The 26,581-nt window shown below is 46.8% G+C and overlaps 2 protein-coding genes across 7 annotated transcripts in view; one reads left to right on the plus strand and one right to left on the minus strand.

The window, feature by feature from the left end:
- pod1 (coronin pod1) overlaps nt 1-14,897 on the minus strand; it is a 95,931-nt gene extending 81,034 nt beyond the window's left edge. For 3 of the 6 annotated variants that reach the window (XM_069338143.1, XM_069338128.1, XM_069338135.1), the window contains exons 1-6: nt 14,818-14,897; nt 7,121-7,289; nt 6,200-6,358; nt 4,045-4,224; nt 1,260-1,387; nt 11-177 (exon numbers count right to left, since the gene is read on the minus strand). In XM_069338143.1, coding sequence (XP_069194244.1) covers nt 11-177; nt 1,260-1,387; nt 4,045-4,224; nt 6,200-6,358; nt 7,121-7,280 — 794 coding nt within the window. In that variant the 5' untranslated portion in view covers nt 7,281-7,289; nt 14,818-14,897. Of the gene's footprint in view, nt 1-10; nt 178-1,259; nt 1,388-4,044; nt 4,232-6,199; nt 6,359-7,120; nt 7,290-12,974; nt 13,030-14,817 lie in introns of those variants that run through there. The other 3 variants (XM_069338153.1, XM_045752261.2, XM_045752241.2) reach the window with 2 other exon arrangements.
- LOC138352646 (keratinocyte proline-rich protein-like) lies at nt 12,895-14,207 on the plus strand. Its single transcript, XM_069305202.1, has 2 exons — nt 12,895-12,945; nt 13,524-14,207. The coding sequence occupies exons 1-2, from the start codon at nt 12,895-12,897 to the stop codon at nt 14,205-14,207; spliced, it is 735 nt and encodes a 244-aa protein (XP_069161303.1).
- Nucleotides 14,898-26,581: the final 11,684 nt, after the last annotated feature.

Raw genomic sequence — 26,581 nt, forward strand, 5'->3', positions numbered from 1 at the left:
CCCAACTTACCCAGTGGAAGAGTCAAAACCCTGAATTTTATAAGGTTTGGAAAAGTTACGGAGATCTCGTATTCTGACTTCGCGGATCCGCGACCCGTCCCAGCCGGTGGACAGCACGCGGTCAGTCTGGCCCAGCCACTCCACTCTTGAGTCCTTGGGGCTCTTGTGGCTCTCCGCCTAAAACAAACGAGAATACAAAATGGCACTGATCTGTTCCGTGCGGATAATTGCCGCATGTACGTAATTATGCAAATAATTTCCTTGCAAACCTATTGATAACAAGTACCTCAAGTACCTATTTAACCAATTAATTGCCCAGTGTAATGATTTACAGGAAATGAGTAAGCATCTTGGGTGCCTATTTACCTATTTATTTTGTGCCTATTTATGCAACTTCCTTGTCAAGCTACTGGTATTTACCTAAAAAAATTCCATGTGTCCAATAAGTACCTACTTTATCCAACCTAAAGTACCTATTCATCTAAATCATTTCCTTACATCTCCATTTATCGTGGTGTATCTTACTTAATTTTCTAATGTACAGTAAACCTATGGTTTTCATGGGGGCTGCCTTCCTGAATGACCTTATAAATACCGAATTAAACATAAATAATCAAATAAGGTCACAAGGGAGAAAAAATGAACCTAACCTTACAGAAGACCCCTCAATCATGGGTTACATTATTACCGAAAACTCCTGCCTCACCTCATCCCCACGAATGACATAGACTAGGGGAAAACATTACTTTTAATTCTGTTAGGAAGCACCGTGGGGAGGGCATCAAGAGGCGCGGAATATTTGGGAAGTGCCACAATGCCAGAAAATAATCGCCCATGTACATAAGACCCTGCCCCTGGAGAAACGCGGGTCTTCTCGCTTGCGAGGCAAGCACAGGAGCATAGCAAGCACTGTGGTCTACTGCACAACTGCCAATACTTGCAGCAAGTATGAATGCAACTCCTCAGAACAAGTTTCAAACAAGTATTACAAATGCAATACATTAACATCAGGTGTTTCATAAATGAAAATGATCAAGCATTTGATTTTTAACTTCATACTTCAAGCTAAAAATATATCTTGAGAAATACAAATGAGTGACTTGAGCACCCATTTACACCCATGCAGTAATATATTCCCACTCATTAAGCCCAACTAACAACAGATTATCAAAAGCCCCCAACTAACAGGACTGCTGACACTAGTTCTCATCTACAATGCCACAAAATTCATATTAAACCACTTAATACTAAACACTAACCTCGTAGGCAACCTTATCTGCCCGAGGGTCAATGACACGGATGGTGCGGTCCTTGGACGTGGTAACAAACAGGGAGCCGTTACCATGCCAGCTTGTATTCTGCACCTGATCCTCGTGGCCACTGAAGCCTGTGTGCGGCGGAGATGGTTGTTGGAGGGAGGCCAGGATGTTAGTGTGATTACAACTGACCTGCGGCTACAGCCTCGCCAATAAACTGATGTTATACTTCAAAAAAATAACAAAAGCAACAAGAAATAACTACTGGTTATAGTTTGCATCAGGCCAAATCCTCGCTACCGACGATACAGAGTCGCACACCAAAAAGCAACAGCAGATTGTTACATGGTTAATGACAAATAACTGCTATGGCCTATTAACATTTTAACATTCCGACTCGTTGGTGCATTCCTGACCGCAAACGATCCAGGCATCTCAAGGTCCCACTTGCCGACACTCAAATGGCCATGCTGGCCGCCTTTGTAACCTTTTCTCAATCTTTTTTTAGGTTGTAACTATACATTTTGTCAAAATGTTAGCAAATGAATTTACTAGAATACTGATGCAAAAGTGCTTTTATAATAGATCTAATACCTATTATTATAATAATAATAATACATAGGCCTCAATGGTTCCTACCATAGGCCTCAATGGTTCCTACCATAGGTCACAATGGTTCCTACCATAGGTCACAATGGTTCCTACCATAGGTCACAATGGTTCCTACCATAGGTCACAATGGTTCCTACCATAGGTCACAATGGTTCCTACCATAGGTCACAATGGTTCCTACCATAGGTCACAATGGTTCCTACCATAGGTCACAATGGTTCCTACCATAGGTCACAATGGTTCCTACCATAGGCCACAATGGTTCCTACCATAGGCCACAATGGTTCCTACCATAGGCCACAATGGTTCCTACCATAGGTCACAATGGTTCCTACCATAGTCCACAATGGTTCCTACCATAGTCCACAATGGTTCCTACCATAGTCCACAATGGTTCCTACCATAGTCCTCAATGGTTCCTACCATAGTCCTCAATGGTTCCTACCATAGTCCACAATGGTTCCTACCATAGTCCACAATGGTTCCTACCATAGGTCACAATGGTTCCTACCATAGTCCACAATGGTTCCTACCATAGTCCACAATGGTTCCTACCATAGTCCACAATGGTTCCTACCATAGGCCACAATGGTTCCTACCATAGGCCACAATGGTTCCTACCATAGTCCACAATAGTTCCTACCATAGTCCACAATGGTTCCTACCATAGGTCACAATGGTTCCTACCATAGTCCACAATGGTTCCTATGGCAGGAACAGTTTAAGGGTTAAAGTGCATTTTGGGAATTCCGAGATGCATTTTAATATCATCGAAACATTTACTAAGTATGGATGATGCGTTTTTGTGCAATTGGAATGCCAAAATAATAATAGGTGTTTTTATACAAAAAAAAAATTAGACACCATTTCTAATGTATTCTGTATTTAACCAATTACTTTGTTACTTGTTACATAAAAATTTATGATATTTGTTATGTAAAAACAAAAAACTATGAGCTCACCATAGCCTGTGCTACTTGGAACTTTGTGTTCCAAGTACCGAATCTTAAACAACAACAACAATTACTTTATATACAAGACAAGAACAGAGACATGCTATAAAATCTCAGAGATGACAGTGAGATTGGTCCTTTTAACGCAACCAACAAAATGTGACGGGGGGTAATATATATATAGGCACAAAGCACAAGCGCTTAGTGTGATATTGTCACGTGCCGTGTTTCCTGCGGTGTACTGGAGAATATGGGAGGCAGGTGTGACGGGCAATATTTGGGGGTCTTGTCTGGTGATGATCACACGGTACGGTAGAGATGATAATGACGACGGCCACGTTATAACCATGGCTTGGATGATGCCAAAGACAACTCCATGACTCAAATTATTATTATTATTATTATTTGTGATTATATTTTAGGAAGAGTGCAGTTCATGTTTATGTAGCGTAACACTGGGATTATGTGGTAGTTGGGCGTGTCTGGTAAACTCTTGTTTTACAGACACACTTAAGTGCCACTACCTCAATGTACTTAAACCTTTAACAAGTGTTATTATATGGAATTTGTTGTTAACAATGTTAGCTTTTTATAAAAAATTACTTAAATTTTAACTTTTATAAGTGTCTCATGGGAATTTTTGTTATTTATTTATTTACAGGCAAACAATTTCATTTATTTTACAAACTTGACAACAAGACACACCTCTATTGCACTTGGCATTATGAACACGGCAACATGGCATTGCCGCCCTCCCTCAATTAAGCCACATTAAACAAGCCTAAATTCTCGTCTATAATTAGTTGCACCAAAGAATTAGTAACAGCAGCCTCCATACTTACCAAGAGCTACAGCCTGTCATCTGCAAATTACAGAGCAGAGGAAAAATTTTTCCTTCGAACAACACGGACAATGGTATGACACTGACCCATACCCACTTTGACTCACTAAGTGATAAATAATTAGAGTACAGTTCTTGCCCCCGTCTCACGAGTCAAGGTAAACGTGTACTCTCCCTGTAACGTCATGAGTAAAAGTGTACTCACCCTGTAACGAATCAGGCTGATGGTATGACACAAATTCCAACAAAATGCCGACTCGCTAATTTATTAAGAAACTACTTATCTTCACCTTGCCTCACGAGCCAAGGCAAAATTACTAACCAATCTCTCTAAAAAAAATTAAAATATTACAAATACAGAGTAGATTACGTCATTACTCACTGAAAATTTCTTTCTCGTGCTTGATGTCCCAGAGTTTGACAGTGTCGAAGTATGCCACAGTTAGTAAAAATTCTGCAGTAGGGTGAAAGAGCACGTTTTCAACACGTTTGTCAAATTGTGGGAGCGAGTAATCTGCATTGGCCAGACTCTCGGTCAACCCAGCCTCCGGGATGTGCCACACTCTTACCTAAAAACACAAAATAGACACTGTAGAGCTTTCTCATCCTCATTAACCCCCTTTCCCATAGCAATAGCATGAGGCGGCATCAGCATAGAGGACAGCAAATAGGAAAACAACGCTAAACACATTCAAAATAATGCCTGTATATTCACCTCATTTTCCATATTAAACATCACAGTTCCCCAGTAACATCACCACTCCAGTACATTATTTACAGCAGTAACTCTGCTAATTCAGAGACTAGGTGTACAGTGAACTTTGCGAGTCGTCACATACAAACACGTCTAACATTAGCTCCCTCTTACACTGATTCCATTTGGCCTTATCACCAGCCACTCCTTGTGCACCCTCATTCATTATTTTATTCATCAGCATGCAAAGAGAGAGAGGCCACCAGACTCGGAATCCCCGAACCTCAAATAGAGGGGGGGGGGAGAGAGGATGAACGCCACCAGAATGCCTGGGATGCCTCCCCTACCCTACCTCTGTACTAGTGGTGCTCTACAGTGTGTCACCTTGCCTGACTCTGTACTTGTGGTGCTCTACAGTGTGTCACCTTGCCTGACTCTGCACTAGTGGTGCTCTACAGTGTGTCACCTTGCCTGACTCTGCACTTGTGGTGCTCTACAGTGTGTCACCTTGCCTGACTCTGTACTTGTGGTGCTCTACAGTGTGTCACCTTGCCTGACTCTGTACTTGTGGTGCTCTACAGTGTGTCACCTTGCCTGACTCTGTACTTGTGGTGCTCTACAGTGTGTCACCTTGCCTGACTCTGCACTTGTGGTGCCGTACAGTGTGTCACCTTGCCTGACTCTGTACTTGTGGTGCTCTACAGTGTGTCACCTTGCCTGACTCTGTACTTGTGGTGCTCTACAGTGTGTCACCTTGCCTGACTCTGTACTTGTGGTGCTCTACAGTGTGTCACCTTGCCTGACTCTGTACTTGTGGTGCTCTACAGTGTGGCACCTTGCCTGACTCTGTACTTGTGGTGCTCTACAGTGTGTCACCTTGCCTGACTCTGTACTTGTGGTGCTCTACAGTGTGTCACCTTGCCTGACTCTGTACTTGTGGTGCTCTACAGTGTGTCACCTTGCCTGACTCTGTACTTGTGGTGCTCTACAGTGTGTCACCTTGCCTGACTCTGTACTTGTGGTGCTCTACAGTGTGTCACCTTGCCTGACTCTGTACTTGTGGTGCTCTACAGTGTGTCACCTTGCCTGACTCTGTACTTGTGGTGCTCTACAGTGTGTCACCTTGCCTGACTCTGCACTTGTGGTACCATACAGTGTGTCACCTTGCCTGACTCTGTACTTGCAGGGATCTACAGTGTGTCACCTTGCCTGACTCTGTACTTGTGGTACCATACAGTGTGTCACCTTGCCTGACTCTGTACTTGTGGTACCATACAGTGTGTCACCTTGCCTGACTCTGTACTTGCAGGGATCTACAGTGTGTCACCTTGCCTGACTCTGTACTTGTGGTGCTCTACAGTGTGTCACCTTGCCTGACTCTGTACTTGTGGTGCTCTACAGTGTGTCACCTTGCCTGACTCTGTACTTGCAGGGATCTACAGTGTGTCACCTTGCCTGACTCTGTACTTGTGGTGCTCTACAGTGTGTCACCTTGCCTGACTCTGTACTTGTGGTGCTCTACAGTGTGTCACCTTGCCTGACTCTGTACTTGCAGGGATCTACAGTGTGTCTGCACCACAGTACAGAGGCATGCAGTGCGTGCCTCTGCACAACCCATTTCCAAGGACTACAGACTCTTACTTGGAGGAAAATCCAAAGCCAATACAAAAAAAAGTCAAATAAACATCTGTATGTACATACTGTACTTCATCTTCTCATCACATGGTGTTAAAATAGAGAACTACCAATAACATATTAAGAGATAATATTCAGGGACAAAAACAGCTTGACCACAACGGGAAGACATAAGCACCGGGTGTGTAAACACCGGCGCTGATTCCACCTCTTACATTGGCATCAGTGGAGCACGTCGCTAGCATCCCATCGTCAAAGGGAGAAAAGTCGAAGTCTGTTATCAAATCTGAATGGCCGTGAATGAGGGGTGTCGAGGAATCAACTCGACCTCTGTAGTCCAGCGGAACAAGGCCCAGACTTCCGCCACCTGGTGAGAGAGCACAAAAGCAAGGTGTTGACACTACTAGAAGTTGGGCAACAAAATCTTTTGGCCTAAATTTTAGGTTTGGTTTTTGTCTGCTATCTCAAACTCTACAAAATGAATAGTCCAAAATGTGGATTTTTTTTTTAGTCAGGGGCACAACAGTTCATATTCTGTGCGTTCCACCTGTAGTGGCTATAGACACTATTATTGTGGGAAAACAGGTTCCTGCTCTCTTGATACATCAAAATCAAAATTAAGACCACGGTAACAGTGATAATTTACAAAAGGTGAACAAGAATATGAAAGATGTAGGAATATTGAATTACTGTTTACCAATGTTCAGAATACAAGTGAAGTCAATGGAAATGAATACTGTATCATTATGTTAACATAAAATTAAGCTTAATAGATTAACTAGCATAATTCTGAGCTTGGTAGATCAAGATGTTTCTGGTCTCTTGGACAGAATCATGCTCAGCATAAGAGTGACCCTCCCACACAGGTCAAGCCTGACCTCAGGCTAGGCATGGGGAGTAAAACAACTCCCAGAACCAAATCAAACAGGTCCCACAAGGAAGGCTGTCCCAGGCCACACTCAAGTGTAGGGTTCACATCACGTGCCGGACCCATACGGAAGGCGACTTCTGGGCCACACTCGAGTCAGTGTAGGATTGACTTTCCCCCCCCCCCCATTGATCCCACAGGGAAGGCTAAAGTAATCTATCGCTCTAAATCATTGACAGGTAACCAACAGAACCTCCTCACCTCTGTTTTCAACATTGAAGGCGATGAATGCAGCGGAGGCCTTGATGTGGTTGCCACAGGACTGGGGCGCACCGACTTTAATGTCACTCACCCAGTCTTCCTTCTTCGGCAAGAGAGGTGCAGCATTCTTATACTTACTCACTTTGAACCTCCACGCCATGGTGCCAGCCTTAGGGAGAAAACGCAAACAGTAATGTTTTTAAAATTACAAATCAAGAAAATGCTTTAATGTCTTCATTAACTTATTATACATCCTAATTTTTCTGGGATTGTTAAACCTGACAACTCTCTGGTTTATTCTACATTTAGAGAGCATTATACAACATTTGCCCTTTAAAGGTTTTATCAAAAGGGGGGGGGAGAATCTTTGACAAGTCGCCGGCTTCCTGTCCTCGTTAAGGCCACTTGGGTTAGTGGTCCTCAGGTAAATCAGGTAACATCTATTTCATTTTAGATATTGTTCCCACCTGTGGAAGGTAGTTTATTGTGCACCCCATACTCATCCTGTGAGTGGTAGTTTATTGTGCACCCCATACGCATCCAGTGAGTGGTAGTTTATTGTGCACCCCATACTCATCCTGTGAGTGGTAGTTTATTCTGCACCCCATACGCATCCAGTGAGTGGTAGTTTATTGTGCACCCCATACTCATCCTGTGGGTGGTAGTTTATTGTGCACCCCATACGCATCCAGTGAGTGGTAGTTTATTGTGCACCCGATACTCATCCTGTGAGAAGTAGTTTATTGTGCACCCCATACGCATCCAGTGAGTGGTAGTTTATTGTGCACCCCATACTAATCCTGTGGGTGGTAGTTTATTGTGCACCCCATACTAATCCTGTGGGTGGTAGTTTATTGTGCACCCCATACTAATCCTGTGGGTGGTAGTTTATTGTGCACCCCATACTCATCCTGTGGGTGGTAGTTTATTGTGCACCCCATACTCATCATGTGGGTGGTAGTTTATTGTGCACCCCATACTCATCCTGTGGGTGGTAGTTTATTGTGCACCCCATACTCATCCTGTGGGTGGTAGTTTATTGTGCACCCCATACTCATCCTGAGTGGTAGTTTATTGTGCACCCCATACTCATCCCGAGTGGTAGTTTATTGTGCACCCCATACTCATCCCGAGTGGTAGTTTATTGTGCACCCCATACTCATCCTGTGGGTGGTAGTTTATTGTGCACCCCATACTCATCCTGTGGGTGGTAGTTTATTGTGCACCCCATACTCATCCTGTGAGTGGCAGTTTATTGTGCACCCAATACTCATCCTGTGGGTGGTAGTTTATTGTGCACCCCATACTCATCCTGTGGGTGGTAGTTTATTGTGCACCCCATACTCATCCTGTGGGTGGTAGTTTATTGTGCACCCCATACTCATCCTGTGAGTGGCAGTTTATTGTGCACCCCATACTCATCCTGAGTGGTAGTTTATTGTGCACCCCATACTCATCCCGAGTGGTAGTTTATTGTGCACCCCATACTCATCCCGAGTGGTAGTTTATTGTGCACCCCATACTCATCCTGTGGGTGGTAGTTTATTGTGCACCCATACTCATCCTGTGAGAGGTAGTTTATTGTGCACCCCATACTCATCCTGTGGGTGGTAGTTTATTGTGCACCCCATACTCATCCTGTGAGTGGTAGTTTATTGTGCACCCCATACTCATCCTGAGTGGTAGTTTATTGTGCACCCCATACTCATCCTGTGAGAGGTAGTTTATTGTGCACCCCATACTCATCCTGTGAGTGGTAGTTTATTGTGCACCCATACTCATCCTGTGGGTGGTAGTTTATTGTGCACCCCATACTCATCCTGTGAGTGGTAGTTTATTGTGCACCACATACTCATCCTGTGAGTGGTAGTTTATTGTGCACCACATACTCATCCTGTGAGTGGTAGTTTATTGTGCACCCCATACTCATCCTGAGTGGTAGTTTATTGTGCACCCCATACTCATCCTGTGAGAGGTAGTTTATTGTGCACCCCATACTCATCCTGTGAGTGGTAGTTTATTGTGCACCCCATACTCATCCTGTGAGAGGTAGTTTATTGTGCACCCCATACTCATCCTGTGAGTGGTAGTTTATTGTGCACCCCATACTCATCCTGTGAGTGGTAGTTTATTGTGCACCCCATACTCATCCTGTGGGTGGTAGTTTATTGTGCACACCATACTCATCCTGTGAGTGGTAGTTTATTGTGCACCCCATACTCATCCTGTGAGAGGTAGTTTATTGTGCACCCCATACTCATCCTGCGAGTGGTAGTTTATTGTGCACCCTATACTCATCCTGTGGGTGGTAGTTAATTGTGCACCCCATACTCATCCTGTGGGTGGTAGTTTATTGTGCACCCCATACTCATCCTGTGTAGTTTATTGTGCACCCCATACTCATCCTGTGGGTGGTAGTTTATTGTGCACCCCATACTCATCCTGTGAGTGGTAGTTTATTGTGCACCCCATACTCATCCTGTGGGTGGTAGTTTATTGTGCACCCCATACTCATCCTGTGGGTGGTAGTTTATTGTGCACCCCATACTCATAAGGTGAGTAGTTTATTGTGCACCCCATACTCATCCTGTGAGTAGTACTTTATTGTGCACCCCATACTCATTCTGTGAGAGGTAGTTTATTGTGCACCCCATACTCATCCTGTGGGTGGTAGTTTATTGTGCACCCCATACTCATCCTGTGGGTGGTAGTTTATTGTGCACTCCATACTCATCCTGCGAGTGGTAGTTTATTGTGCACCCCATACTCATCCTGTGAGTGGTAGTTTATTGTGCACCCCATACTCATCCTGTGGGTGGTAGTTTATTGTGCACTCCATACTCATCCTGCGAGTGGTAGTTTATTGTGCACCCTATACTCATCCTGTGGGTGGTAGTTTATTGTGCACCCCATACTCATCCTGTGAGAGGTAGTTTATTGTGCACCGCATACTCATCCTGTGAGTAGTAGTTTATTGTGCACCCCATACTCATCCTGTGAGTGGTAGTTTATTGTGCACCGCATACTCATCCTGTGAGTAGTAGTTTATTGTGCACCCCATACTCATCCTGTGAGAGGTAGTTTATTGTGCACTCCATACTCATCCTGCGAGTGGTAGTTTATTGTGCACCCTATACTCATCCTGTGGGTGGTAGTTTATTGTGCACCCCATACTCATCCTGTGAGAGGTAGTTTATTGTGCACCCCATACTCATCCTGTGAGTAGTAGTTTATTGTGCACCCCATACTCATCCTGTGGGTGGTAGTTTATTGTGCACCCCATACTCATCCTGTGAGAGGTAGTTTATTGTGCACCCCATACTCATCCTGCGAGTAGTAGTTTATTGTGCACCCCATACTCATCCTGTGAGTGGTAGTTTATTGTGCACCCCATACTCATCCTGTGGGTGATAGTTTATTGTGCACCCCATACTCATCCTGTGAGTGGTAGTTTATTGTGCACCCCATACTTGTCCTGAGTGGTAGTTTATTGTGCACCCCATACTCATCCTGTGAGTAGTTTATTGTGCACCCCATACTCATCCTGTGAGTAGTTTATTGTGCACCCCATACTCATCCTGTGAGTAGTTTATTGTGCACCTCATACTCATCCTGTGAGTAGTTTATTGTGCACCTCATACTCATCCTGTGAGAGGTAGTTTATTGTGCACCCCATACTCATCCTGTGAGTAGTAGTTTATTGTGCACCCCATACTCATCCTGTGAGTAGTAGTTTATTGTGCACCCCATACTCATCCTGTGAGTGGTAGTTTATTGTGCACCCCATACTCATCCTGTGAGAGGTAGTTTATTGTGCACCCCATACTCATCCTGTGAGAGGTAGTTTATTGTGCACCCCATACTCATCCTGTGAGTGGTAGTTTATTGTGCACCCCATACTCATCCTGTGAGAGGTAGTTTATTGTGCACCCCATACTCATCCTGTGTAGTTTATTGTGCACCCCATACTCATCCTGTGAGTGGTAGTTTATTGTGCACCCCATACTCATCCTGTGAGTGGTAGTTTATTGTGCACCCCATACTCATCCTGTGAGTGGTAGTTTATTGTGCACCCCATACTCATCCTGTGGGTGGTAGTTTATTGTGCACCCCATACTCATCCTGTGGGTGGTAGTTTATTGTGCACCCCTTACTCATCCTGCGAGTGGTAGTTTATTGTGCACCCTATACTCATCCTGTGGGTGGTAGTTTATTGTGCACCCCATACTCATCCTGTGAGAGGTAGTTTATTGTGCACCCCATACTCATCCTGTGAGAGGTAGTTTATTGTGCACCCCATACTCATCCTGTGGGTGGTAGTTTATTGTGCACCCCATACTCATCCTGTGGGTGGTAGTTTATTGTGCACTCCATACTCATCCTGCGAGTGGTAGTTTATTGTGCACCCCATACTCATCCTGTGGGTGGTAGTTTATTGTGCACCCCATACTCATCCTGTCAGTGGTGGTTTATTGTGCACCCCATACTCATCCTGTGAGTGGTAGTTTATTGTGCACCCCATACTCATCCTGTGAGAGGTAGCTTATTGTGCACCCCATACTCATCCTGTTAGTAGTTTATTGTGCACCCCATACTCATCCTGTGAGTAGTTTATTGTGCACCATACTCATCCTGTGAGTGGTAGTTTATTGTGCACCCCATACTCATCCTGTGGGTGGTAGTTTATTGTGCACCCCATACTCATCCTGTGAGTGGTAGTTTATTGTGCACCCCATACTTGTCCTGAGTGGTAGTTTATTGTGCACCCCATACTCATCCTGTGAGTAGTTTATTGTGCACCCCATACTCATCCTGTGAGTAGTTTATTGTGCACCTCATACTCATCCTGTGAGTAGTTTATTGTGCACCTCATACTCATCCTGTGAGAGGTAGTTTATTGTGCACCCCATACTCATCCTGTGAGAGGTAGTTTATTGTGCACCCTATACTCATCCTGTGAGTGGTAGTTTATTGTGCACCCCATACTCATCCTGTGGGTGGTAGTTTATTGTGCACCCCATACTCATCCTGTGAGTGGTAGTTTATTGTGCACTCCATACTTGCCCAGAGTGGTAGTTTATTGTGCACCCCATACTCATCATGTGAGTTTATTGTGCACCCCATACTCATCCTGTGAGTAGTTTATTGTGCACCACATACTCATCCTGTGAGTAGTTTATTGTGCACCTCATACTCATCCTGTGAGAGGTAGTTTATTGTGCACCCCATACTCATCCAGTGAGTAGTAGTTTATTGTGCACCCCATACTCATCCTGTGAGTAGTAGTTTATTGTGCACCCCATACTCATCCTATGAGTGGTAGTTTATTGTGCACCCCATACTCATCCTACGAGTGGTAGTTTATTGTGCACCCCATACTCATCCTGTGAGTGGTAGTTTATTGTGCACCCCATACTCATCCTGTGAGTGGTAGTTTATTGTGCACCCCATACTCATCCAGTGTAGGCAAAAAGTTAGGCGAGGTTAAAATAGAGTAAGTAATTATCAAAAGAAAGTACCCAGTCAGGGAGACTATGTAGCTTAAGATATGTTAGGATAGGTTGGGTTAGACTACATTGGATTGAGTTTGGCTGGGTTTGTATAATTAGAGTAGTAATGAATTAATAGTGGTGACATTTCACAGTTCTTAGGCCCTACTCCCTGTGAGTAGTAGTTCATCACATAATGGTTTCTAAAGTTTCCCCTTAACTCTCTACCTAAATCTATTAGTCAGGTGGATAAGATACGTGATAGGATCTTCCGACAGCACGACCATGAATCCAACTTCGGCATCCACTAGTATGCTGAACACCCAAGTGGACACAGTGTGAAGCCAAAATTAGTGTTTACAAACCCTCACTTGAACCACAATCAGTGTGGTTGAGACGTCTGTACCAAGATTGTGAGTGTTCAGTGATATGGTTTAGAGGACATTAGAAATCAGTGCTCTTATCAACTGATTGATAGCTAACGCAGCAGATAACTTCCACAAAAAAACAGCCGTTTGCATTTGGGACGTGGAATAATGAAGGGATTGCCGTCACCTGCAGGTGACTGGCTACCACCCCGTAGGTGACTGGCCGTCACCTCGTAGGTGACTGGCAATCACCCCATAAGTGACTGGCTGTCACCCCGTAGGCGACTGGCAGCGGTCACCCCATAAGTGACTGGCAGCGGTCACCCCATAAGTGACTGGCAGCGGTCACCCCATAAGTGACTGGCAGCGGTCACCCCATAAGTGACTGGCAGCGGTCACTCCATAAGTGACTGGCAGTCACCCCGTAGGCGACTGGCAGCGGTCACCCCATAAGTGACTGGCAGTCACCCCGTAGGTGACTGGCGGTCTCGCCATAGGTGACTGGCTGCCACCTACAGATGACCAGCTAACATCTGTGGATGACAGCTTTGGATTTGGAACCAGAACTCCAGTCTGGAACCAAACCCCAATCCAGAATTATACCCCGGTCCAGAACCAGACCCCAGTCCAGAACTAGACCCCAGTCTAGAGCCAGACCCCAGTCTAGAGCCAGACCCCAATCCAGAACTATACCCCGGTCCAGAACCAGTCCCCAGTCCAGAACTAGACCCCAGTCTAGAGCCAGACCCCAGTCTAAAGCCAGACCCCAATCCAGAACTATACCCCAGTCCAGAACCAGACCCCAGTCCAGAACCAGACCCCAGTCCAGAACTAGACCCCAGTCTAGAGCCAGACCCCAATCCAGAACAATACCCCAGTCCAGAACCAAACCCCAGTCCAGAACTAGACCCCAGTCTAGAGCCAGACCCCAATCCAGAACTATACCCCAGTCCAGAACCAGACCCCAGTCCAGAACTAGACCCCAGTCTAGAGCCAGACCCCAGTCTAGAGCCAGACCCCAGTCTAGAGCCAGACCCCAGTCTAGAGCCAGACCCCAGTCCAGAACTATACCCCAGTCCAGAACTATACTGCAGTCCAGAACCAGACCCCATTCTAGAGCCAGAACCTGCAAAGGAACCAGACCTCAATCTGGGACTAAAATCCAAAACCAGATCCCAGTCTGTGATCAAAACCCAGAAGCAGGTTGTAGAACATAGAACCAGACTCTAGATCAAGACCAGACCCCAGGCCAAGACTAGACCCCAGTTTGGAACAAGGACCCAATCCAGAACCAGACCCCAATTAGGAACCTGGCCTAAACTAGACTCCAGCTCAGAACCAGGCCCCAGTTTGAGGCCAGATTCTTGGCCAAGACTAGACCCCCAGGTCAAGACCAAACCTCAAATGCAGACCCCAGACAGACCCCACTGTTCCCTTAGGGAGAGTCTGCCACATACAACCTCCCTCGACACATTTACCCCCGCCACGGGGAGCCACCCTGGTGGAAGCCCCGGGGGAAACCCTCCCCCGAGGCGTCGCTCGGGCCGCCCCCGAGGGCAACACCCAACGCCCAGCCCAAAATATGAAAAAAAAACGAAATAAAAAATATTTAGGGTGGCCACGATGCCAAGCTAGGCGGGTCGCCCCTCCCTACTCGCCCGCCCACCTGTCAAACCCCCGCCCATTTCAACCCCATTTCCCGCCGCCCACGCCCGTCTCCAGGCCACAAAACCCAGCCGACGGGCTTCTCCCGTCCTTGCCCGCGGGTTTCCGCCCCTGGGGAGGGGGATCCGGCGGGTATCTACGCGAGGAAGCGTGAAAATGTAAGAGTGTCCGTCACCTGTCAGTCCCGTAGCGTCCCACGGCTGGCGTCGTCTGTTTTGTTGACACCCGCTCCTCCCCCCCCTCCACCCAGGGGGGGTCTTCTTCTCCCAGGACGGTCGACCATCATACTCACTAATAACTAATATTTCTGCTCCAAAAGTATTCATATACCTTCTTTAATATAATTGTTCAACTTCTAGACTTGTAATTAATTGTTTCTTCACAAAACGATATATTTTTTCTCCGCCAAATGAGAGAATTAGCTCCAACTATATGATTATTTTCATGTTAAATTCCTGTTTACATAAAATATCGAACTCAATTATGGTTGCGTGAATTATTTTCGTGTAAATGAGTTCAGTTTTACTAGGGCATTAGGTCAGCGGTTCGGAGAGTTTTGGAAGCATTCAGACGGCCAAGCTTGAGGTCATTCCTTCTGGGAAAAATATTTCCACGGCCCCCAGCCGATGCCTCGGGTATACATCTTAACCATTAATTTAGTCTTCCCTATTGACTAATTCCATTACGTATTTCACTCTATTTGCATTTGTTATATTATAAATCAAATATTCTTCATCAACTTACATTGCCTAAATATTAAAAGCGACTTAACTTAAAATGTAAAAATGTATAGGAAGTTTATTATCGTGCACGCACTATAAAACACTATTATCACTCGGCGATTATATCTCCAGATTATACACTCTAACCAACATATGTGCACTCTCATATACAACTTTATCTATGCTGTATAAAATGTCTGTCTGTCCAAAGCTGTAGGTCAGAAGCTACGAGCTAGTCTCAACCAAATTTGCAGAGGGAATTAATGGCCTTTGTAAGCGTATATGTATTTCAGATTTAGAGTTCCTTATACAGTATAATAATAATAATAATATAATTCATTGTGTCGGGGGACAGGAAGGCAGAGTGTATTCATACCTGGGGGCCCTGGTGGCTGAGTAGACAGCGCTCGGGATTTGTAGTCTAAGGTCCGGGGATAAATCCCCGGCCATGGCGGAAACAATTGGCCATAGTTTCTTTCACCCTGATGGTCCTGTTCACGTAGCAGTAAATAGATACCTGAGAGTCAGCTGTCACGGGCTGCTTCCTGGGTGTGTGTGTGTGTGTGTGTGTGTGTGTGTGTGTGTGTGTGTGTGTGTGTGTGTGTGTGTGTGTGTGTATTCACCTAGTTGTGCTTGCGGGGGTTGAGCTCTGCTCTTCCGGCCCGCCTCTCATTGTCAACTGTTACTAACTAACTTAATTTTCACACACACACACACACACACACTGGGGAGCTGGTGACCGAGCGGACAGCACGCTGGACACGTGATCCTGTGGTCCCGGGTTCAATTCCGGGCGCCAGCGAGAAACGATGGCCAGAGTTTCTTTCACCTTATGCCCCTGTTTCCTAGCAGTAAATAGATACCTGGGAGTTAGTCAGCTGTCACTGGCTGCTTCCTGGGGTGTGCGCGCGTGGTGTGGGGGGGGAGGGGGGGGAACAGTTGAGAGGCGGGCCGAAAGAGCAGAGCTCGACCCCCTGCAAGCACAGCTAGGTGAATACACATCCCCCTCAAACCCCTGTCAATTATACCACAGGAGGGCGTGACCTGACCCCGAGCAACCCCTTGCACTCCCTACCCCTCCACCCCCCAGGAATTCTCCCTGCCCCAAGCAGGCCTGGGCACGACCTAAGCCCTCCATCCCTCACCCCATCTCCCCCTGAACCCCTGGCCAGTGGAGTATGACTCAATGACCTCCATTTTTACTTTTTCCCAATGCCGGTCATCGAGTCTTGTGATTTTCGTTACCCCGCTGATGCGTCGCTCCCATCCTCAACTGTCGGTCATCGAGTCGTGATTTTTTTCCGTGAAACCACCCAGATGTAATAGGACTCACGGAAACAAAATTGTCAGGCGTCATAACAGATGCTGTGTTTCTAAAAAACCACCATATAGTGAGGAAAGAGAGGGAAGGGAGAGGAGGTGGAGGAGTGGCCCTGCTGATAAGGAAGGACTGGAGTACGTTTAGATGCGATGGAAATTCTGGCCTATCACCGTGTTACGGCCACTGTGGGTTGCAACCGGGTTCTTTGATGGTAGAACCAAAATGATAGTATCCGACCCCAAGTCGGTAGTACGCTTTCAAGAAAGTGGCTATGTACTGCATAAAAAAAGAGGGGATGAACAAAACACCGTTCCTTTCGTCAATGTATTAAATATCTTTCCATCACCGTTAAGTATATATATGTACACCGTCACCATAAATAATATATAAAGAACAGATAGGCTATTTCTACACTTCTGTACAATCCTTTCACTCAGGATATCAAACGTGTTCACGCGCAGAGTTCATCACTCCCCAGTACTTCTTCACTGTCCAGTAGCGTATCCAACCTTACTGGGAAGAACACCGGGTAGTTCACCTGTACGTGGGCCAGCCCACTGACAGTGTCATGAGGTGCCTGTACCCCCACGACCACTCTCCAGCTACTCGCTGGCAGAGTACCCCAGCCACACGCTGAGCGGGGTCACAATACAGGGGTAGCGATCCCCTGGCAGCAGTCTATAGCGACCAGCTAGCAGCACTACTCAACAGGCACCTCCCTGTCGTCAGTCTCTCCCCTAAGCCAGTCCCAAAGGTACGCCGATCTTGTCAACACTAAAGCACTTGCAGCTACCACACTGCTCCATCGGCGGCAGCTGACTTGGTCGTTTCCAGGACCATGTAGGGAGACTGTGGCCTGCCCAAGATGAACTGCTGTCTCCAGTACCGCTGCCCCCAGACGTCACCTCTGTGGACACAAAAACGTCATCAATGACCTTGCCGATACTGGTGAACTAGGAACTACCACTAACCCCACTGGGGAGTTGACATTGTGCTCTGTAGCACACACTAGGTGGCGCTGGTCTTGAGGCGCCACCTCACCAGAGGTCACTCACAACGACCCCTCTGGCTGACCAAGGCAGGAATCTTTAGCCATTTGCAAGTTTTAGATAGCCACCACCAGATGGCATTGTCCATATTACGTACGATTCCCGGGCAGTTCGGGTGCGGACCCGTAGATGGCGCTGGAACTGCCACTCTACCCTCTGACAAGGGTGACGAGTCCGTAACAGATGGGTTCAGAGATTACATAACAGGAACTATAACAACGGGTGGGCCTAAGATAATAGTTGCGGTCATTTACAACCCTCCCCTAATTTTTTTTTTTTTTGAGATATATAGAAGAGTTGTTACATTCTTGTACAGCCACTAGTACGCGAAGCGTTTCGGGCAGGTCCCTGGAATACGATCCCCGCCGCGAAGAATCGTTTTTTCATCCAAGTACACATTTTACTGTTGTGTTAAACAGAGGCTACAGTTAAGGAATTGCGCCCAGTAAATCCTCCCCGGCCAGGATACGAACCCATGACATAGCGCTCGCGGAACGCCAGGCGAGTGTCTTACCACTACACCACGGAGACGAAATGACAGAAGACCTAGACAGGAGTTTGATAGGAACAACATGGCAACCATTAATATAATAGAGAGAGCAGCTTCAGTTGCCTGCAGGAATGGTTCAACTCTTAATCATGGGCGATTTCAACCATGGAAAGATAGACTGGGAGAATGGGGACCCACATGGTGGTGCAGATACGTGGCGAGCTAAACTCTTGGAAGTGGCAACAAGGAACTTACTGAGTCAACATGTCAAGGGACCCACAAGAATGAGAGGCAATGACGAACCAGCAAGACTCGACCTGATATTCACATTGAATGAATCAGAAATAAGGGAAGTCAAATTTGAAGCCCCAGTAGGAATGAGTGACAACAGTGTACTGACATTTGAGTACTTGGTGGAGGTAGGGATAACATATCCAAGGATGGGATCGGAAGGGAAAAGACTAAATTACCGAAGAGGAAAATATGATGAGATGAGGAACTCCCTCAGGGGAATACCATGGAAAACAGAACTCAGAGAGAAGACTGTACAGGATCTCACAAAATCTTACTGAAGCGACCATACGAGTCATAAATACTCATACTCCGCCTAAGTAAAACAGAAACAATCAACACTTAGTGAGCCAGCCAAAGACTTAAGGTCCGCGCAGGAATTTCCCTGAACAAAAAGATCTGCCCGAAACGCTCTGCGTGCTAGTGGCTTTACAAGAATGTAAAGCGTTAAGTGTCTCTACTTTCATGAACCCAATGTACCTTCTTGTATATAAATAAATAAATAAATAAATCTGTGATTGTACTGTTATAAGTGACTTCAGACCTAATGGTATGAGGTACTTTGAGCTCTATAATTACTTCATATACTCAGGAATATTGGTAGTTATTCATGTGTTGTACCCACATTGTACTGGTGGAGGCTAATTGATCAGCTTTACATTTTAGGTTCTCACCATTGTTGATTTGATCTTGTAATGAGGCTGGTATTTTCTCCCCTGAGTCCATGTATGACTAACCATCTGTGAGATGGGAATATTGGATGAATTTATAGCCAGCTGTTTAATCGGAGCTGTTTTTTTTTTATTATTAAGGCAGGTATTATCTCCCCCTAATTCCATGTATGACTAACTATCCTGTGAGATGTTAATAATAGTTGAACCTAGTCAAACCTAACGTTTAGGGAGCATAACCAAGCAAGTATTGCGTCAGCCAGAAAAATGATAGGATGGATTACGAGAACCTTCAAGTCCAGAGATCCCATCACAATGGTTGTACTCTTCAAGTCACTTGTGTTGTCCCGTCTTGAGTACTGCTCAGTACTCACTTCCCCCTTCAGAGCAGGAGAGATTGCTGTAATAGAGGGAATACAGAGAACATATACGGCACGCATAGACGAGATAAAACACCTAAATTATTGGGATCGACTCAAAGTTCTCCAAATGTACTCACTAGAAAGGAGACGAGAGAGATACCAAATAATATACACATGGAAAATACTGGAGGGTCAGGTCCCAAATCTACACAGTAAAATAACAACGTACTGGAGTGAACGATATGGAAGAAAATGCAGAATAGAACCAGTGAAGAGCAGAGGTGCCATAGGCACAATCAGAGAACACTGTATGAACATCAGAGGTCCGTGGTTGTTCAACGTCCTCCCAGCGAGCATCAGAAATATTACAGGGACAACCGTGGACATCTTCAAGAGGAAACTAGATTGTTTCCTCCAAGGAGTGCCGGACTAACCGGGCTGTGGTGGGTACGTGGGTCTGCGAGCCGCTCCAAGCAACAGCCTGGTGGACCAAACTCTCACAAGTCGAGCCTGGCCTCGGGCCGGGCTTAGGGAGTAGAACAACTCCCAGAACCCCATCAATCAGGTGTCAACCCCATCAACCAGGTATCTATAGCTAGTTCCTGATCTACACTGTGTAATGTCTCATATAGAATACGGTAGCAGCACATGGCTGTGTATACCTAATTTTGATAAATAAAAAAAGTGACGGAACAGCAGAATTTTAAACAAAACAACAGAAGTAATTTTTAACTAAATAGGGAGATTTTCCTATATTATTTCGATTTGTATTTGTAATTAAAATGTAAAGTTGTTATATATATTTATAACTTTTTTTATTACAAGGAAAGACGTGATAATTTAAATAAAATGTTTGTTTACCAATATATCCCCAGTTTGCTAACTGTAGGTAGTAACTGAGTGATTGTAACCTATCCACCGCTGCCCACTGGTTGGGGGGGGGGGGGCGGTGTGCAGGACAAACATATCAATTGTGACACTAGCTCTCCACATATGTCAGTTGCTTAATTTAGAACCTGTACTTGAGGTCGATCTCGAACCCATTGTTGATGTGACGATTTATACTGAATTTTGTAACTAGCTCATCAAGATTGTAACTTGCTTATAAATAAATAAATATAAATAAATATGTTTATTCAGGTAAGGTATATACATACAAGTGATGTTACATTAATGGATTGATATATGGATAGAGCTAGTACATACAATGCCTAAAGCCACTATTACGCAATGCGTTTCGGGCAAGAAAACATTAATATCTAGAACTTAATACTAATTGAGCATAAAGAATAAAAAGTGTTGAAAACAAATACAAATAAAGATAAAAAAAAAAAGGGGGAACATGACTGAAAAAGCAGCACAAATACAATAGGTTGACAAACAGTGTTGATTAAAAAAAAAAAATAATAATAATAAAATAACAGACATGGGTTGACAATAAAGGAGTGAGGTGGGTTACAGGGAATTTATTAGGTAGTGTTTAGTTTTTATCTTAAACTGGTTGAGAGAGGTACAGTCTTTAACATGGTTGGGAAGGTCATTCCACATTCTGGGCCCCTTGATTTGTAGAGCATTTCTAGTTTGATTAAGTCGTACTCTAGGAATATCAAAACTGTATTTATTCCTGGTGTGGTGCTCATGGGATCTGTTACAACCTTCAATGAAGCTTTTGAGGTCAGGATTGGCATTACAGTTCAGCGTTTTATATATGTATAATACACATGAGAGAATGTGCAGGGACTTAATATCTAACATATTCAGAGATTTGAGTAAGGGTACCGAGTGATGTCTGGGGCCAGAGTTGGATATTGTCCTAATAGCAGCTTTGTGTTGGGTAATGAGAGGACGTAAATGATTTTGGGTAGTAGAACCCCAAGCACAAATACCATAGTTGAGATATGGATAGATGAGGGAGTAATTAGCTTAGCTAAATGAATTGTGGGGTTCAGTCCCTGAGCCCATTATGTGCCTCTGTAACCCTTTCCACCACCGCCCACAAGATGGGTATGGGGTGCATAATAAATGAACTAAACTAAAGCCATATGGTTGCGCGTTGTTGGGACGGCTCCAGCGGGGTTGCACCTTCTCGAACTTTACTTACTCTCCAAAACAGCGAAAATATTAACATTTCGCGGCTCTTCTGTACTATTGATGTATTTGTAACACAAAATATACAGTGCTTATGTACCTCCCAAAGAGTATTTGGTAATACATAAAGTTTTATATTTGTTTACATATATAAACGAGAAGGTGAAAGTTAAAGATGATCATGGAGCTTGACTAATATACAATACAATACAAGAGGTTGGGCGGGAAGGTCGGCCATCTTGGCGCGCGGATTGAACGCTCCTGGCTGGACTTTCTTTCCACACCTTACCTGGAACTCATCTTTAATTCAGCTGGCTTCTTTGGGCCAGTGTGTGCTCACTGCAGCTACCCAGGGGCTCACAGGACCGGGGGAGGCCGGAGCCTCCCAAATGGACGCCTCCCCGAGCGGGGGCGCCATGGATGTTGACAGCAAGTCCCAGAGAGGAAAACGTCTGCTAGAAGATGAGTCGGCTGATGCTGCCCCAGAGCGAGATGCTAAGAGGATATCCTCCCCTTCAGAAGACCTTAGTCTTGTGGTACCCCGTTCCTCGTTTGTGGTAGTCCTAATCCAGTCAGAATCAGGTCAGTGCGTCTTTGCAAATCCTCGTACCTTAGGTGCAGCAATCGAGGCTTCCGTATTGTGGCCACATTGCCTGCCTGAGACCATACGTACCCTGGGTAGGGGTGCAGCACTCAAGCTACATATCAGAAAGGAGGCTCTATCACACATCTGTGTATCCGACATTAATAAGTTGGGGGACTGGCCTGTCAGGTGCCGACAGGTATTGTCGCAGGAGGAGGAGTCTCGGGCCCGGTATGGGAAGATTGGCCCAATTGACCAGAGTGTAGATGTGGATGACATCCAGGCCGCTCTGCAGGTATTAGGGGGTGCATCAGTGAGATTATTGGAAGTTACCAGGATTCGCGGAGCAGCAGGGCCGACATCCATGGTCCGTGTAAAGTTCGATGGGCACCTCCCTGACCGAGTGGCACTACACAGGACCTCGTATCAGGTTCAGCCCTACAATTTCCCTGTTTTACGATGTTACGCTTGTCATCTATTGGGCCACAGTCGCCTGACCTGCCGTAATACAGCACGGTGTGCAAACTGCGGCAAAACTGGCCATTCAGACAGAGATGACGGTGGGTGCTCTGCTGCACCCCGCTGCTTTTTATGCCATGGCCATCATAAGGTTACGTCTAAGAGTTGCCCTGTATATCTTGAGGCCCTCCAGTTGGACATCGATCACAAAACAGCGGGGACACCTCGACATGAGCTGTTCCAGAAGTTGCGTACCCTCAATCAGCCTATCGCTTCTTCTCGCCTCCAGGTTCCCCCTGGTCGGGCCTCTTCACAAGTAGGAACTAGCAGACGCTCTTGCCTGTCCCAGTCACATGCCACATACGCCCAGGTTGCTAATCGATTTTCCCTCCTGGGTAGCCTTGACACTGACGGAAACTCATCCACGGATACAGACATGGACGCTCAGTCTCGGCCGGAGCCTAGCACTCGTCACCCTCCTGCCTTTCCTCAAAGAAGCCAACACCGGCGTCGTCGACACACCCATCGATCAGGAGGTACTGCTCCAACAGACAGCCCTGATGATCCTCTGGTCCCCCAGGCACTTTCCGAAGGGATTGTGACACCGGGGGAACATGAGGCCCAGAGTGAGGCTCCCACCAGTCGCAGACGCCGTCAAGAGAGTTCGCGAGCCGACCACCGCTTCCGTCAGGCAGAGAGAAACATAGATCAACATCCTCTTGACTGGAAGTCATTGATACCACATATTTTACTTACTTTGTATGAAGGTTTTATGGCTTTTTCTAGTGGTTCCCCCTTTGGAGACGTCTGTGCACTGGTGGTCAAAAAGTTAGCTGTTGTATTTCAGGGATAATGGCGCCCCATCCTGAGAATACTGTGGTGTTTTGGAATGCCCGCTCCCTTTTTAAGAAGACGCAATTTTTACGCAATTTTATCGCCAGCGCACCACCGTTGATCGTGGGACTCTGTGAGACTTGGCTTACAGACGATCTTTCCTTCACAGTGCCGGGGTATTCTGTCTATAGACAAGATCGGCCAGTACGGGGTGGAGGGGGACTTGCCCTCTTGGTCAGGGACTCAGTTCCCAGCTCCTTGCTCCGGATTCACTCCTTCCCGGGTGGACATTTAGAATTCTTGGCAGTTAAGGTCGCCCTCTCCCATGGGTGGGGCACCTTTGGAGTTCTGTATAACCCCTGTCTACCGGTAACGAAGAAGGAACTAGAACACTATTTTGGTCAGATCACAGACACCTGCCTCGTCATGGGTGACTTTAACGCTCGGCACTCATCATGGCAACCCATGCTATCGGGTCGCCACCACAACATGGCTGGCCGAGCCCTATTTCAGTTTCTCCTTGACTCCCCAGACCTCTCCTTACTGACGCCGCCAGGTTTGGGAACTCGGATAGACCCGCTAAATGGCCATACTTCAACACTCGATCTTTGCATTGGAAGAGGCCCCTTCACGATGGCGCAGATATGGACCGGGCCGTACCTGGGTAGTGATCACCTGCCCATCGTCATCTCCTTCGGGGGCACTGTTCGTCCTGCTCTGACCTCCCGTAGATCCAAATGGATCTTCTCGGAAGAGGGGTGGCTTGGCTATGAGGCGGATGACTGGTTGACCCTTCCCCCAGTTACTGCAGATCTCCATGGGTCAGCAGATGCTCTCTCCGAGTCCCTCTTCAGTGTAGGCTCTCGGCATTTCAGGAGGACTAGTGGCCAGACAACCAATCCTTCCCGCCGTGGGGCACCGTGGTGGACTCCTGAATGTCGGCAGGCAGTACTGGACCGGCGACGTGCGTGGAATTCGTGGCGGCGCCACCCTACTCCACTGCAGCGGCAGACCTTCCGCAGGGCGGACGCCAGGTGTAGACAAACAGTCCTCCTTGCCAAACGCAAGGCCTGGGCTAATTACTGTGCCTCTCTCCGATTCGACTCCTCCTCTGCGGGAGCCTGGGCCTTTGTTCGTAAGATGACAGGTAGGTACTCCCGGCCTACCATCCCACTCAGAGACCCCAGTGGTAATGGGGGCCTAGGGGAAGTACAAATAGCCGAACTCTTGGCTGACCACTTTGAAGATGTTTACCGTTCCCCGCTCCTCTCTGTGAGTTCCATAGGTTGGGGCTCCCGACAGGGTATAGGACTAGCTCAGGACCTGGATCGCCCATTTACATCTGTTGAGCTGAAGGACGCTCTGTCACTCTCTAAGTCGGGCACTATGCCAGGGATAGACAACGTCCCATATGAATTTGTTCGGAGGGCACCCAAGAGCTTTCAGTCCCACCTCCTTTACTTCTACAACGCCTGCTGGTCCTCTGGTGTCTTCCCTGCCCCTTGGAAACACGCCATTCTTCTACCATTGGCCAAGTCAGGGAAGGATCCGTCTGTCCCGACTTCATATCGGCCCATAAGTTTGCTTCCATGTCTCGGGAAACTGATGGAACGTCTTGTTCACACCCAGCTACAATGGGTGGTGGAAACCTCAGGTCTCCTACCTGAGGGTATCAGTGGATTTCGGCCGGGAAGAAGCACGATGGACTGCCTCCTCTCCTTGGAACATCGAATAATGGACACTTATCGACGGAGAAGAGTGCTCCTTGCAGCATTCTTCGATATCAAGAGTGCATTTGACTCTGCTTCTCATTCTGCTGTCCTTCAGAGTCTGGCTCGACTAGGTCTCTCGGGTCCGGCGTTAAGGTGGTTCCAAAACTATCTACAGGGCCGCTCATTCAAAGTGGCGGTTGGTGGAGTCGTCTCTACGTCCCGCCCTGTCTCGCGTGGTGTCCCTCAGGGAGCGATTCTGAGCCCACTACTATTCTCTATTCTTCTGTCTGATCTCCCTGTATTCCGGGGGGTCCAGGTTTTAGCCTATGCCGATGACGTAACCCTCGTGGCGGATGGTGACACTCTCCTAGAGGCACAAGGCTCCCTGCAAAATGCCGTGACTGTGTTCTCAGCAATTGTGCTGGGGAAGGGGCTCTCCATTAACCCTGTGAAAAGTTGCGTCATGAGCTTCACCTGGACCCGCCTACCAGACCAGCCAGTGGTGACCCTCGGGGGCTGTCGTCTCCCGATCGCTACCGAACACAGGTGGCTGGGGGTCGTTCTAGATGGCCCTCGGCTGACGTGGAGGCACCATGTCGACTACCTTCGGGCCTCATGCCTTCGTCGCGTGAACATCATGAAACGGGTCTCTGGTGCGGCTTGGGGGGCTTCACGGGAGTCGCTCCTAGCTCTCTACAAGGCCTTCATTCGTAGCAAGATCATGTATGCGAGTGAAGTCTATGGCTCAGCAGCAGCATCTGTCTTGGCAAGGCTGGATCCCATTCAAAATGGTGCCCTTCGCTCAGCGTTAGGAGCTATGCCCTCCTCGCCAGTTCTTTCTCTTCATGCTGAGTCGGGGCTATGGCCCCTGAGCTTTCAACGTCTTCTCGCCCACTGCCGCCAACTTCAACGGATAGTGCGTCTCCCTGCTACCCATCCACTTACTCGCCTCCAGCTCGAGGCTAACTGGTGGAATGTGCCGGCTGGACACTCCAGACGCCGTCAATTGCCTTTCGTCGTCCGGGCCTTGGATGCATATTCACAGTTTTCCCTTCCCGTCCCTATACTCACCCCCGGCCCGATCATCTCACCGGTGCCTCCGTGGGCAGAAGAGATCATTCGAGTTTCTGTCGACTTTTCCAAGCCTCCTCGTCGGAAGAGAGATTTAGAGGGTTTGGCCCCTTTAATTTTTGCAGACCTACGAGCCTCCTTATACTCTGGATACTTAGAGGTTTACACGGATGGGTCCCGCAAAGATCAGCCACCATCTACATCTGCGGCAGCATACTTTGCTCCTTTTTCTTTCTGTCAGACGTGGAAACTCTCCCCTGCTCATTCGTGCCTGGCCGGGGAATTG

Source organism: Procambarus clarkii, chromosome 5 (assembly GCF_040958095.1).
Source record: "Procambarus clarkii isolate CNS0578487 chromosome 5, FALCON_Pclarkii_2.0, whole genome shotgun sequence".
Lineage (NCBI taxonomy): Eukaryota > Metazoa > Arthropoda > Malacostraca > Decapoda > Cambaridae > Procambarus > Procambarus clarkii.